Source organism: Pseudorasbora parva, chromosome 11, assembly GCF_024679245.1.
Source record: "Pseudorasbora parva isolate DD20220531a chromosome 11, ASM2467924v1, whole genome shotgun sequence".
NCBI lineage: Eukaryota > Metazoa > Chordata > Actinopteri > Cypriniformes > Gobionidae > Pseudorasbora > Pseudorasbora parva.
Window position 1 is genome coordinate 43,925,287 of NC_090182.1, and position 13,979 is coordinate 43,939,265.

The 13,979-nt window shown below is 39.1% G+C and overlaps 1 protein-coding gene across 1 annotated transcript in view; it reads right to left on the bottom strand.

Annotated features, from left to right (window-relative positions):
• kcnip1a (Kv channel interacting protein 1 a) overlaps positions 1-12,297 on the bottom strand; it is a 112,141-nt gene extending 99,844 nt beyond the window's left edge. The window contains exon 1 of the mRNA XM_067458055.1: positions 12,187-12,297. Within this exon, the coding sequence (XP_067314156.1) occupies positions 12,187-12,274 (88 nt within the window). The 5' untranslated portion in view covers positions 12,275-12,297. The remainder of the gene's footprint in view (positions 1-12,186) is intronic.
• Positions 12,298-13,979: the final 1,682 nt, after the last annotated feature.

The following is a 13,979-nucleotide window of genomic DNA, read 5'->3' on the forward strand; positions in this document are numbered from 1 at the left end:
GGTTAAAACAACTCAACCACTGGGTTAAAACAACTCAACCACTGGGTTAAAACAACCCAATTGTTGGGTTGGTGCATTTTCAACCCAACTTGGGTTGTTTTTAACCCAGCATTTTTTAGAGTGTAATATGGCTGTTTGTGAATGCATTCTGAAGGTAAAGTTGAAAATGTACAATAAATAAAGTTATCTGCCAAAAGAAGGAATCGACTCTGAGCCGCCTATATGAGTCGTCTGTAATTCGAATCTCACTGAATGACGGTCCTACATCACTAGTGATGGGAAGTTCGGTTCTTTTCCGCGAACCGGTTCTTTCTGACATTTCGTTTCAATGATCTGGTTAAAAAAACCGGATCACCGTTTTTTTTTACGTCTTTACGTAATGACGTAATTTCTATCATCCCGGTGGATGAAAACACATTCATATAAAGTATTTGTAATCAGAACTTCGTATAGTAATAATTATTATTGTCATCATCATCAAACGTGTCCAATTGAAACGGTTCTCGATTCTGTACTGGTGATGCGAATGATCGACCCGCAACCCGTTCCTGAGTCCTGACTCGAGAACCGCTGTAGCAGTGTATGTGTGCTGAGCTATGGTGCTGATCTGAGAACAGCTGCAAGCTGAATATGTAGTCTGATATCGAACCTACTGTTTTGATTACATTTTAAAATGTGTATCGACTTAGAAATTAAATAAGAAAAAAACTGTTCCTTAAAATATCAGGCATTATTGATAAAACAAATAAATGTTTAATTTGACCGTTTTACAATCCATTGTTTCCAAACTTTAATATAATGCAGTGATAAGACAGCTTTATGTTATAATGTTTCCAAATGTGATTCGTTTTATACACTTAAAACCTGCATTTCGTTCCTCTGAACAAATAACACGCATGCCCAGCTCATCGGTTCTCAGTGTCCGAAAGAAATCGATTCTTTTTAGAAGTTTTCGATTCGAATCACAACAGACTGGGCCATCTGACCAATCAGAGAAGAGTAGACCAATCACAACAGACTGGGCCATCTGACCATTCATAGCAGAGTAGACCAATCACAACAGACTGGGCCATCTGACCAATCAGAGTAGAGTAGACCAATCACAACAGACTGGGCCATCTGACCAATCAGAGTAGAGTAGACCAATCACAACAGACTGGGCCATCTGACCATTCATAGCAGAGTAGACCAATCACAACAGACTGGGCCATCTGACCATTCATAGCAGAGTAGACCAATCACAACAGACGGGGCCATCTGACCATTCAGAGTAGAGTAGACCAATCACAACAGACTGGGCCATCTGACCATTCATAGCAGAGTAGACCAATCACAACAGACTGGGCCATCTGACCATTCATAGCAGAGTAGACCAATCACAACAGACTGGGCCATCTGACCATTCATAGCAGAGTAGACCAATCACAACAGACTGGGCCATCTGACCATCCATAGCAAAGTAGACCAATCACAACAGACTGGGCCATCTGACCATCCATAGCAGAGTAGACCAATCACAACAGACTGGGCCATCTGACCATTCATAGCAGAGTAGACCAATCACAACAGACTGGGCCATCTGACCATTCATAGCAGAGTAGACCAATCACAACAGACTGGGCCATCTGACCATCCATAGCAGAGTAGACCAATCACAACAGACTGGGCCATCTGACCATCCATAGCAGAGTAGACCAATCTCAACAGACTGGGCCATCTGACCATTCATAGCAGAGTAGACCAATCACAACAGACTGGGCAGAGCAGAGCAGGCTCTCGGGAAGGAGGAATTTAGAGAGACTGATTTATTCAGCAAGTTGTTTGAGAATCATTGAACAATGTGCAAGGTTTTTTTTTTTAACCTTTGATGCATGTAAACCCGGAGGCCTCCAAAAACAAAATGACGGACCTTTAAAATAGCATAATAGGGGCACTTTTAAAAAATAATAATTTGGACCGAGATCTACACTACACAAAGCCATAGATCACTGCTACTTAAAAATAAATAAATAATAAATAATGATATCTTAATAATGCAATGTTCTTTTTACAAAACAGCCCTGACCCGTCCAGGTATGGACTCCACTAGACCCCTGAAGGTGTGCTGTGGTATCAGGCACCAAGATGTTAGCAGCAGATCCTTTAAGTCCTGTAAGTTGCAAGGTGGGGCATCCACTGGACTTGATTGTTCATCTCTCAGATGCTCGATTGGATTGAGATCTGGGAAATTTGGAGGCCAAGTCAACACCTCAAACTCGTTGTTGTGCTCCTCAAACCATTCCTGAAGCATTTTTGCTTTGTGTCAGGAGCATTATCCTGCTGGAAGAGTCAATGTTGGCGCTTTTGGCTGTGGACAGGGGTCAGCATGGGCACCCTGACTAATAAGCAGCTATGTTGCCCCATACTCAACAAACTGAGAGGCACTGTGAATTCTGACACCCTTAAAAAAATGGAGCGCAGCTGGAAGAAAACAAAACTGGAGGTGTTTCGCAATACTTGGAAAGAGAGCATGATTGCACGCAGAAAGGCCATAAAACTGCTAGATCTGCTTATTTCTTGACTCTCATAGAAGAAAACAAACACAACCCAAGGTATTTATTTGCATTCATCCTTGACATTAGGATATGTACCAAAAACTTTTAAGTTGGCTATAATTAAACCACTTATTAAAAAAAACGCAACTTGATCCTAGAATTAGTCAATTACAGGCAATTACAATTTCAAATCTACCGTTTCTGTCCAAAATACTAGAAAAGGCAGTGTCTTCACAATTATGTTCCTTTTTTAGAAAGAAATGGTATGTGTGAGGATTTCCCGTCAGGATTTAGACCGTATCGTAGTACTGAGATTACTCTCATCAGAGTTATAAAAGATTTACTCTTATCATCTGATCGTGGTTGTATCTCTCTATTAGAGTTACTCGATCTTAGCGCTGCATTCAAAATTATCAACCACAACATTCTTTTGAATAGACTTGAAAATAATGTTGGCATTAGTGGAATTTATTGGCATGGTTTAAATCATACTTATCTGACCGTTATCAGCTTGTAGCAGTAAAAGAAGAGATGTCACACCAATCACAAGTTCAGTATGGACTACCGCAAGGCTCAGTGTTAGGACCATTGCTCTTCACCCTGTATATGCTCCCACTGGGAGATATCATTAGGAAGCATGGCGTTAGTTTTCATTGTTATGCTGACGATACTCAGCTCTATATTTCCTCCCGCCCCGACGAAAATGACCAATTCACAAGACTAACAGAATGCAAAGCTGATATAAAAAATTGGATGAATAGTAATTTCCTGCAACTTTATTCAGACCACAATATCCACAAGTAGTAACCTAGAACAGTGTTTCCCAACCTTTTTTCAGTCATGGCACCCTTCGAAAATTGTCAAAATTTTGTGGAACCCCCTCGCATGCGTTAAGCTAGGGGTGTAACGGTACAGATTGCTCACGGAACAAATAACTTAAATACAAGCAGCAGCACAAATAAATACTATTGAGCAAAGATACTGATAAAATGAACAATGCTTTTCAGGTTTTTCAGGTAGGTCTAAAATTATTTTCAGGTAGAGAAATTGAATAAATAATCAAATGTAAAATAACTGCATATTTAACTGTTTAAATTAAAGATTATAATTTTAATTTTATAATTGTAATTTTTTATAATTATAATTTTATAATCTGCCGCGTTTTCAGTTCATACCTTTGAAAGCTTAACTTTCATAGGAATTAGTTTAAGTTGAAAGACTTTGCTCTGCTGGCCGCACCGTTTAAACATGAATGCCTTAGGCTGCAAATCTCCATCAACCGCCCCCATGCGCGAGTTGAAAACATGCGGAAATGGCTCCCTCTGCTGGCTGTAGTCTTTAGCCTCTGGCCAACAATTCTTCCGATGGTGCAAATTGACGATATTTGCGTCATGGGAGTAATTTTTTCAGAAATAAAATGCATAAATCTCTTGCCTCAGGGGGATATGAGGGGGGAAGCACAGTCATTTGAATAAACTCCAGGGTTTCTACTGATACAAAGCCATATGCTAATCGCTGAAGTAACCCTTTAACACTGTGAAGCTGCTTTAAAACAATCGTCATTGTAAAAGAGTTATATAAATAAAGGTGTTTTGACTTGACGTAACCTTTATATTAGAACCAGCATTAACTTCTTGAGCATTTTGAGCCACAATACCTTCGCTCCCCACGTGCATCAATGAGCCTTGGCCACCCATGACCCTGTCACTGGTTCACCACTGTTCCTTCCATGGACCACTTTTGATAGATACCAGGAACAACAATTTGGCCATAATAGCCAACCTGTGGGCCACAGTGATCCTCCGGGTGGGCCGGCAGATATCTTAAAATTTGCTTAAATATATTAATATAATTAATTAATTTTATTAGTGATATGTTAAATAATAAAAGATAAATTATATAAATAAAAAATATAAATTACAACAAAGAACCATCTCTCTGGTATGCATTCTGTGATTGTTTTGGATTTGGAGCAGCCCAAGGCGTTTCTAATCACGCTGTGTGAAATACAGACTGAACCACGGCTCAAAACCCCCAACCGCTTCATGAACACAACATACGCAAACTACACATTACAGTTGGATAAAGAAAAGCAGTGTCACTAAAAAGTTTTGATGGATGACGGTTGTAATGGACGTAAAGACAATTGCAGAGACATACTAGGCACGCATGTGTCTGTTATAATTGATGGAGTCATACATTATAGGCACGCACGAGTACCACTGCAAGCTACCATTACGTATCTCATTCTCCTCATTCTCAATTATTGATGCCCAAACAAACTGTGTATATATGCGCTCTCATCTCACTGATCACTATAACAAAGTAAACCTTATGTTATGGGGACAAAATGTCCCCACAAAGAGGGCAATATCCACAAATCCTTTGTGCGGACATTTTTGGATGTTTTTTGAAAATGTAGAAATGCAGAATGTTTCCTGTGATGGGTAGGTTTAGGGGCAGGCCATTGTAGGGGATAGAATGTATAGTTTATACAGTATAAAAACCATTATGACTATGGAAAGTCCTCATAAAACATGGAAAACACAACGTGTGTGCGTGTGCGTGTGCGTGTGTGTGTGTGTGTGTGTGAAATAAAATTACTTTATATGCATTATTGCTGTATACATCCAGTAGGTGGCAGTGTAAACTAGAAATCAGGCTCCTGCTGCTTTACAGGCAGCCAAAGTGAATTCAAGCTGTGAGTTTAAAGGTAAGATAATAGAGTGTAAGTAATGCATGATTGCAGGCTTTCCTACTGACTGCTTGAACACACATTTAAAACAGATCGGTTCTACTAAACCTGCTCATAACAGAGCCTAGGGCACTTTATCAAACATAAAATATATGCAAAACCGTGGAAAATGAAACCCATGCATAACTTAAGAGAGAATGGAATTGAAAAGCTATGTGTTAGAAGTGAATGGTTTCCGCAGTGAGGTTTACAGTAGTGGTGGGAAGGAAGAGAAAGCTTTCCTGCTGCAGCTGAAGATGATGAGAGAGTTTCTTCATGCTGCAGGCAATCGAGAATCATTAAAGCCAGCAGGAGAACTTAATTCAGAGACAGATTTGGGAAAGATATAAGGAACAGTGTTTCTTGATATTTTAGTCATATTGAGTTTAAGATTTCAAGATATTGACACTTACAAAAGTGCCATGGTATTTACTATTACCATGTACCATGGTATTTTTTGAAGGACCAGTACTTATCACATATGTACAGTCAGCCGACCATTATTGGAAAATAAACCAATAATAAACCTAAGAAATTAACCAGCAATGACCAGCTGACTACTGTACACACTTACCCATTAACTATAATACATATAAATGTTCTTATTTATTCAGTTATTGGGTAATAAGGCATATACTTATACATTTGTGCCTTTATACTCACCTACACTCTAAAAAATGCTGGGTTAAAAACAACCCAAGTTGGGTTGAAAATGGAGAAACCCAGAAATTGAGTTGTTTGAACCCAGTGAATGGACCCACAACCCAATTTCTGGGTTTGTCCATTTTCACCCCACCTTGGGTTGTTTTTAACCCAGAATTTTTTTTGAGTGTAAAGAAATATTAGGAACAATCACATGGCAGTTGCTCCAATGCATTTAGGGGTGTGGTCCTGGTCAAGACAATCTCCTGAACTCCAAACTGAATGTCAGAATGGGAAAGAAAGGTGACTTAAGCAATTTTGAGCGTGGCATGGTTGTTGGTGCCAGACGGGCCGGTCTGAGTATTTCACAATCTGCTAAGTTACTGGGGTTTTCACACACAACCATTTCTAGGGTTTACAAAGAATGGTGTGAAAAGGGAAAAACATCCAGTATGCGGCAGTCCTGTGGGCGAAAATGCCTTGTTGATGCCAGCGGTCAGAGGAGAATGGGCAGACTGATTCAAGCTGATAGAAGAGCAACTTTGACTGAAATAACCACTCGTTACAACTGAGGTATGCAGCACTGAAAACCCTAATAAGTTGATTTAACTCAATTGATTTGAGTAAACTCATTCCCTCAATTCAATTGAGTAATGAAGTCTCTCAAAACTTATATATTTTTGTTCACTTAACTTGGTGCTCATGTTCGCTGTACTTATATTGTTAAGTTCACCAAACTGGGTACAGAAGTTCAGTACACCATGCTGGGTTCTCAAAACTTCCCAATGGGTGCCAACGTGCATTGTGGCATGAATAAATTATGCACCTGAATTGTGACTAATTTTCTTTGACTCTTACTATTTGCTTTTACTTTTGCTGTTTTGTTCTGATGTTTTTGTAGCTTGTTTTATGTTCAGAGTTGATCTGTTTACCGGAATGTTTTTTTGTTGTTGTTTTTTTGTCATCATTGTAGAGATTCATAGGCGGATTCTTGATATCTGTGTGTGTCTAACTAATGTCGTAGATTTAAACATTTCATGCACATACAAAAAAAAAAATTCATTTCACATATGTGAAGGATCTCATGGCTATTATTATTAATACTTCAAAACTATTAATAATCACTTCGACAACCAGAGCATTAGACTCTGTATGAGATCATGGATTCTGTCATTACATGATGATGTTATTATCATCAATGAATAAACAGCATTACTTGATGATATTTTCTCTGGACTTTGTGTTTCATAACACATTTGTATCACAAACACAAAGCAGCCAGAGACACACTAATATTACATAGTCAAGGATCAAGACCCCAACTAAAGCAAACACTAATCTCCCATCATGGTGCCTTCCAACGAAACTATTATTTTCATTAAAACAGAAATAAAGTCAATCTGGTTAGTTATAAGTTAGTTCACATATTATTGTTAGGTTTAGTAACTTTTTTTCCAATTTAAGATTGCACACAATAAAAAACGTATCCATCTTAATTTGCATCAGCAACAAGCAACAGCCACGAAAAGGACCGCCTTTTGTAAATGTCCTCCAATCAGTGAATTAGTTCTTGTTGCCAGACAGAACTCCTTGCATGGCCAATCACATCAAAGCAAGACCAGAGTGAGCTATTTTAATTAGTTAAGATTTTGAGTTCATACAACTTGAAATCTTAAGTTTATGTATTTTGTAGGTTAATACGTTATAATAACTTATATTTGTGAGTTTCTGGACTAAACTAGTAATATTTAGTCAAGATTACTTGATTTGTTTAAGTAAAGACAACATTAGGGTTTGTGAAGATACAACATGCACAACCTTGAGGCGGATGGGCTACAACAGCAGAAGACCCCACCGGGTACCACTCATCTCCACTACAAATAGGAAAAAGAGGCTAGAATTTGCACAAGCTCACCAAAATTGGACAGTTGAAGACTGGAAAAATGTGGCCTGGTCTGATGAGTCTCGATTTCTGTTGAGACATTCAGATGGTAGAGTCAGAATTTGGCGTAAACAGAATGAGAACATGGATCCATCATGCCTTGTTACCACTGTGCAGGCTGGTGGTGGTGGTGTAATGGTGTGGGGGATGTTTTCTTGGCACACTTTAGGCCAATTTGTGCCAATCTTGGCCCCTTAGTGCCAATTGGGCATTGTATAAATGCCACGGCCTACCTGAGCATTGTTTCTGACCATGTCCATCCCTTTATGACCACCATGTACCCATCCTCTGATGGCTACTTCCAGCAGGATAATGCACCATGTCACAAAGCTCAAATAATTTCAAATTGGTTTCTTGAACATGACAATGAGTTCACTGAACTAAAATGGCCCCCACAGTCACCAGATCTCAACCCAATAGAACATCTTTGGGATGTGGTGGAACGGGAGCTTCGTGTCCTGGATGTGCATCCCACAAATCTCCATCAACTGCAAGATGCTATCCTATCAATATGGGCCAACATTTCTAAAGAATGCTTTCAGCACCTGAATCAATGCCACGTAGAATTAAGGCAGTTCTGAAGGCAAAAGGGAGTCAAACACAGTATTAGTATGGTGTTCCTAATAATCCTTTAGGTGAGTGCATCTATCTATCTATCTGTCTGTCTGTCTGTCTGTCTGTCTGTCTGTCTGTCTGTCTGTCTCTCTCTCTCTCTCTCTCTCTCTCTCTCTCTCTCTCTCTCCCTCTCTCTCTCTCTCTCTCTCTCCTCTCTCTCTCTCTCTCTCTCTCTCTCTCTCTCTCTCTCTCTCTCTCTCTCTCTCTCTCTCTCTCTCTATATATATATATATATATATATATATATATATATATATATATATATATATATGCATACAGACAGTGAACCCGCTTTGCGTTTTATGTGGCTGTGATCTTTGTCAGGGGAAGTCTATTTCAATATGTCTGCTTTCTATAAATATAGGAAACACAAACACGCGCGCGCACACACACACACGCACAGAGCTGTCAGTATAGTGTTGGCTGGATCTGGATGATATCTGCCCATGCCAGAATATCTCCTGAGGTTACTGCGCTTAAAAAAATAACAATGCAAATACAACTTCACACTGTTCCAGCCAGGAAGTGAAATCACACCACAAACACACACAGACGCATATGCTGTTAAAGTCACAGGCGTGATGTGTGTTCCCTGAGGGGATGGACAATAAACACATGCACACACACACACATACTGGACTGTGTATCTGCTTCAGCTCAGGGCTCCACAGGGATCTCTGTGTACCATCTGAATCTGAGGAAATCACATTACTCCAAAGTCATCGTGTGCATGTGCACGTGTGTGTGTGTGTGTGTGTGTGTGTGTGTGTGTGTGTGTGTGTAGCACCTATGGCCTTAAGCCACACAAACATATACATTTTATATTCAATATCAAAAGTACATAATTAAATTTGCTTAGTGAATGTATGAACAGTATGTGCAAGTACAGTACATGGTCACGTGTCTCTTAGATGCAGAAATCTTTGCTTGCAGATTTACAGCAAAACACAGTGATTGTGTGTGTTTACTTAATGGTATACTTATATATACTTATATATAAGTATACCATTAAGTAAACACACACAATCACTGTGTTTTGCTGTAAATCTGCAATCAGATTTAGCTCACTTCTGGCCTGGGTACATATTTGCCCCCATAAATGGTTAGGTGCACATTCACATTCATAAAAAAAGTACAATATTATTATTGCCAGCGTTTTCTCTTTCATAACTCATTGAGGCCTCAACTTCAGATGTTTCTCCTAAAATTCTGGGACATAAAACAGGTGCAAATGAGTCAATATTTGTCATACATTAAGAGTAAGGTTATACAATTTATGTGAATAGCAGCTCATATCACTTAATGTTTGGAGGAAACGGTTCACTGAAAGATTCTTTGTGGAACCAAGAATGGTTCTTTAATGGCACTGCAAAAAAATATATGTGAAAAAACAATATATGCATGTGAAAATCTAAAAATGTAAATTTTCTTTTATTGCTTAAGCTGTTTCTTACCCACACACACACACACACACACACACACACACACATGTTGGTCTATGTCGTTTACAGGGACTCTCCATAGGCGTAATGGTTTTTATACTGTACAAACCGTATTTTCTATCCCCTTACACTGCCCCTGCCCCTAAACCTACCCATCACAGGAAACATTCTGCATTTTTACTTTCTCAAAAAAAACATCATTTAGTATGTTTTTAAGGCCATTTGAATTATGGGGACATTTGATATGTCCTCATAAACCACATTTATAGTGTAATACCAGTGTAATACCCATGTAGTTATACAAATTTGTGTCCTCATAAACCACATAAACAGGCTCTCTCACACACACACACACACACACACACACACACACACACACACACACACACACGTGAGGTTTCGGTATCCTCACAGAAAACGTGATGTATAATTGTTTTTCCTCATGGGAACCGAAAATGTCCCTACAATATCACAATGTTCTGCAATTATGTTAATGTAAGTATTTACTCAGGAAAAAGATAATCCACATTGTGGGAACTAGCAAGTAGTACAGGGAAACTTGATTAATAAACATACTAGGGCTGTTTCGAATGCCATTTTTTGAGCTTCGAAGCTTAGTTGGCAATCAATATCAAATATTCGAAGCTTCGGTGGGTGGGGCTAAATATATAATAATAGTGTCGGTTTGCATTTGTATTATCTTTCACGACTTCACGTTTCACTCTTCGGCATCGTAAATGTGTTGCGGCAGACCCAGTGGAGTGCAGTGTTGCATTTTGTGCAATATGATCAGGTGGCACACATTCTTTAAATATTAATAAACATTTAATAATCTTTAAAATAGAACAGTTTCCGGTACGCATTACACGGGCAGGTTTATGCTCTGAAAACGGACAGTGCACAAGTGATACAAAACACAAAGTCTGTTGAGAGCAAGAACTTTAATAAGGTATTCATAACGAACCTTTCTTTAAAACAAATGAATCCCAAAACAGAAATTAAATTAGTAACACACAGTGATTTCAACGAACTGTAATAAATAAAGAACACGGTAGCATGCTTATAAACAGTTGAATAAGAATAAATGAATTGTTTTTAAAATGACACAAAATGTAATATCTATTACAATTAGTTTTATTCTATATAAGGGATTTATTTTGTCTTATTCTCACTTTTTGTTAATTTAAATCTTTAAAATGCGCGATGCTTTTATTGAAAGCATGTTGCAGTGTTTTTTTATTTTATTTATTAGTATTATTTCAAGCATGAGTGAGAATGAGTCCGCGACGGAAGCGAATATTTGAATCTCAAAACTGAAAATCGAATGCCACCTCACCGAACGAATATTCGAATATTCGATTATTCTAGTACAGCCCTAAAACATACACTCTAAAAAATGCTGGGTTAAAAACAACCCAAGTTGGGTTGGAAATGGACAAACCCAGAAATTGGGTTGTTTGAACCCAGTGAATGGAGCCATTCAAACAACCCAATTTCTGGGTTTGTCCATTTTCAACCCAACTTGGTTTGTTTTTAACCCAGCATTTTTTAGAGTGCACTAAATTATGCTTATTTGAAAATGTAAAATGCATTTATCTGTGTGTGTGTGTGTGTGTGTGTGTGTGTGTGTGTGTGTGTGTGTGTGTGTGTGTGTGTGTGTGTGTGTGTGATTGCTTTACTGCTTTGATTTACCATCTCATTTTATTGCCACTTGTCAAACTGAATTAAAGGAAAACACAAAACACACACACACACACACACACACACACACACACACACACACACACACACACACACACACACACACACACACACACACACACACACACACACACACACACACACATACACACACACACACACACACACAATCTGTGATCACTCCCATAGTTCTTTGCTCACACATAAAAATCACCTTCAGTCTTGTAAACAACACCATTACCTATATTTCTCCCACATGACTCTCACTGTGCACGGCTCAGAAACACAAATAAATATAGTCATCACAGTTTTTTCACCCAGCAGTCAATATATCACACTGTAAATGAAGCAGTCTTCAGAGTTCCTTCAGAAAATAAGGATTCAAGTTGTTCAGCTGACTGTCCTTTATTATTAGGTTTCCCAGCCGTGATTACCATGCTCTCAATCTAAACACTAAAGTAGTCAATTGTACAAATAACTTCAAAGAAATGGCAAGTAAAACAATTATTTTCATAGTGATCACCCATATTTATGTTATGTAGATACCCTTTAAGTTAATTTTACACACGTTCATACCTTTAATGAGTGTTCCAGTCACCAGTCTGCTCACAGACAGAGCAAACTTCACTAACCCGTGTTTGCAGCGTCTGGCACAGCCGGACATCCTCAGAATGTCTTGGGATGAGAGCTAGTTAAATCCCAAACTAGTTCAATATTCAGTTCAAGAAGAGATGGGATGGTCAACTGTGGAGAACAGATTCAAACAGGACCATCAGGAAGTTAGGCAAAATTCAGGACTTCAGATAATCGACGGCAGGCAAACAGAAGGTAAATCCACGCAGGAACTCGACTGAAAAGTGTTTGGTTGTCTTCTGTGTGAAATCCTTCACCTCTACTCTGTTCTTTCTCCAGTTTACGCTCAGATAAAGGATGCACAAAAAAATCAATGAAGAGAAGAATCAATGAAGCTCCATGGCTGGGGAAAAAACTCCAAAAAACCCAACTTTCAAAAAAACAGAAACTTAATAACCTCGCTTCTCCAAAGAAATAAATGAAAAAAGGACAGGAGAGAATGAATAATCACTGGATGAACAAATTAAAGAATGTCAGAGTGTCTCTGATGAAGAGTGATGATCAGCTGCAAACTGACGCACAGCCCTATTTCATCCGCTTTTATTCCCCTCTCTCTCTCTGTCTCTCTCTCTCTCTCTCTCTCTCTCTCTCTCTCTCTCTCTCTCTCTCTCTCTCTCTCTCTCTCTCTCTCTCTCTCTCTCTCTCTCTCTCTCTCTCTCTCTCTCTCTCTCTCTCTCTCTCTCTCTCTCTCTCTCTCTCTCTCTCTCTCTCTCTCTGCTGCAGAGCACCGTTTCACTTCCAGCACTGTTTCTCCCCTCCTAGGTTCATAAGGTTCAATATTACGAATGTGCCTGCATGCTCTTTTTCTATACTGTATCTCCTCCCTCTCTTTCTTGCAAGCTCTGCCCTTCTCTTTTCTTTCTTTAGGATGGTTTTGCATGGATGGATGACAGTACGGTTAGTGATGAGAACCACTGAAATTGTACATTCTGTACTGCACTGCATTGTAAGAGGAAGCAAAAAATAATTGATTAAAAAAGTAATGATCAGGTTCAGCAATTTCATGTCAACTACTGAATACAATTTCGAATCATCCCTCAAAATTCACAAATTCACAAATGACAAATATCAAATGGTAATTGGACAGAAAATCCGATGATAAGCTGTAGTGCACACTCTCAGAAAAAAGGGTACAGTGCTGTCACTGGGGCGGTACCCTAAGGTCCAAAAGTGAAAAGGTACATCTTTGTACTTTACTTACCCCTAAATGGTACATATAAGTACCTTAAAAGGCACATATCAGTACTTTAAGGCCCTGATCACACCGAACACGTTTTTCAGGTTCGAAAACGCGAGGCGCACTTCACTCCCTTTTTTGGTCTGCGTTTTTTCATTCAAAAAAGAGCAGTGCGCTTTAATGTTTATAGGCAACCCCCGAATCACCTGTACTGTCAGTCAAATCAATGTTACGGTCAACACAACGGAAGGCCCACCTCTTCATTCATTCGATTGGACAACAGAAAATAAGCGCGATGACGTTGCACGCTTTTCCGCTCAGAGTTGACTTTTTTTCAACTTCATGCTCTCAGAGCGCTCCTTCAAAAGCGGGAGGCGCAGCAAGCGGTTAAAACGCGAGGCGCCCAGGGCGCATAACGCTCTCTGCCAACCGAAATCCATTCAATAAAAGGCGCCTCTCGCTGCAAAAACGCGTCCTGTGTGATCGGGGCCTATGTCATCAAAATCATTGATCCTTATTGGCGGAAGTAAGAGGCTGTAAGTTTTGAATGCTTATATCT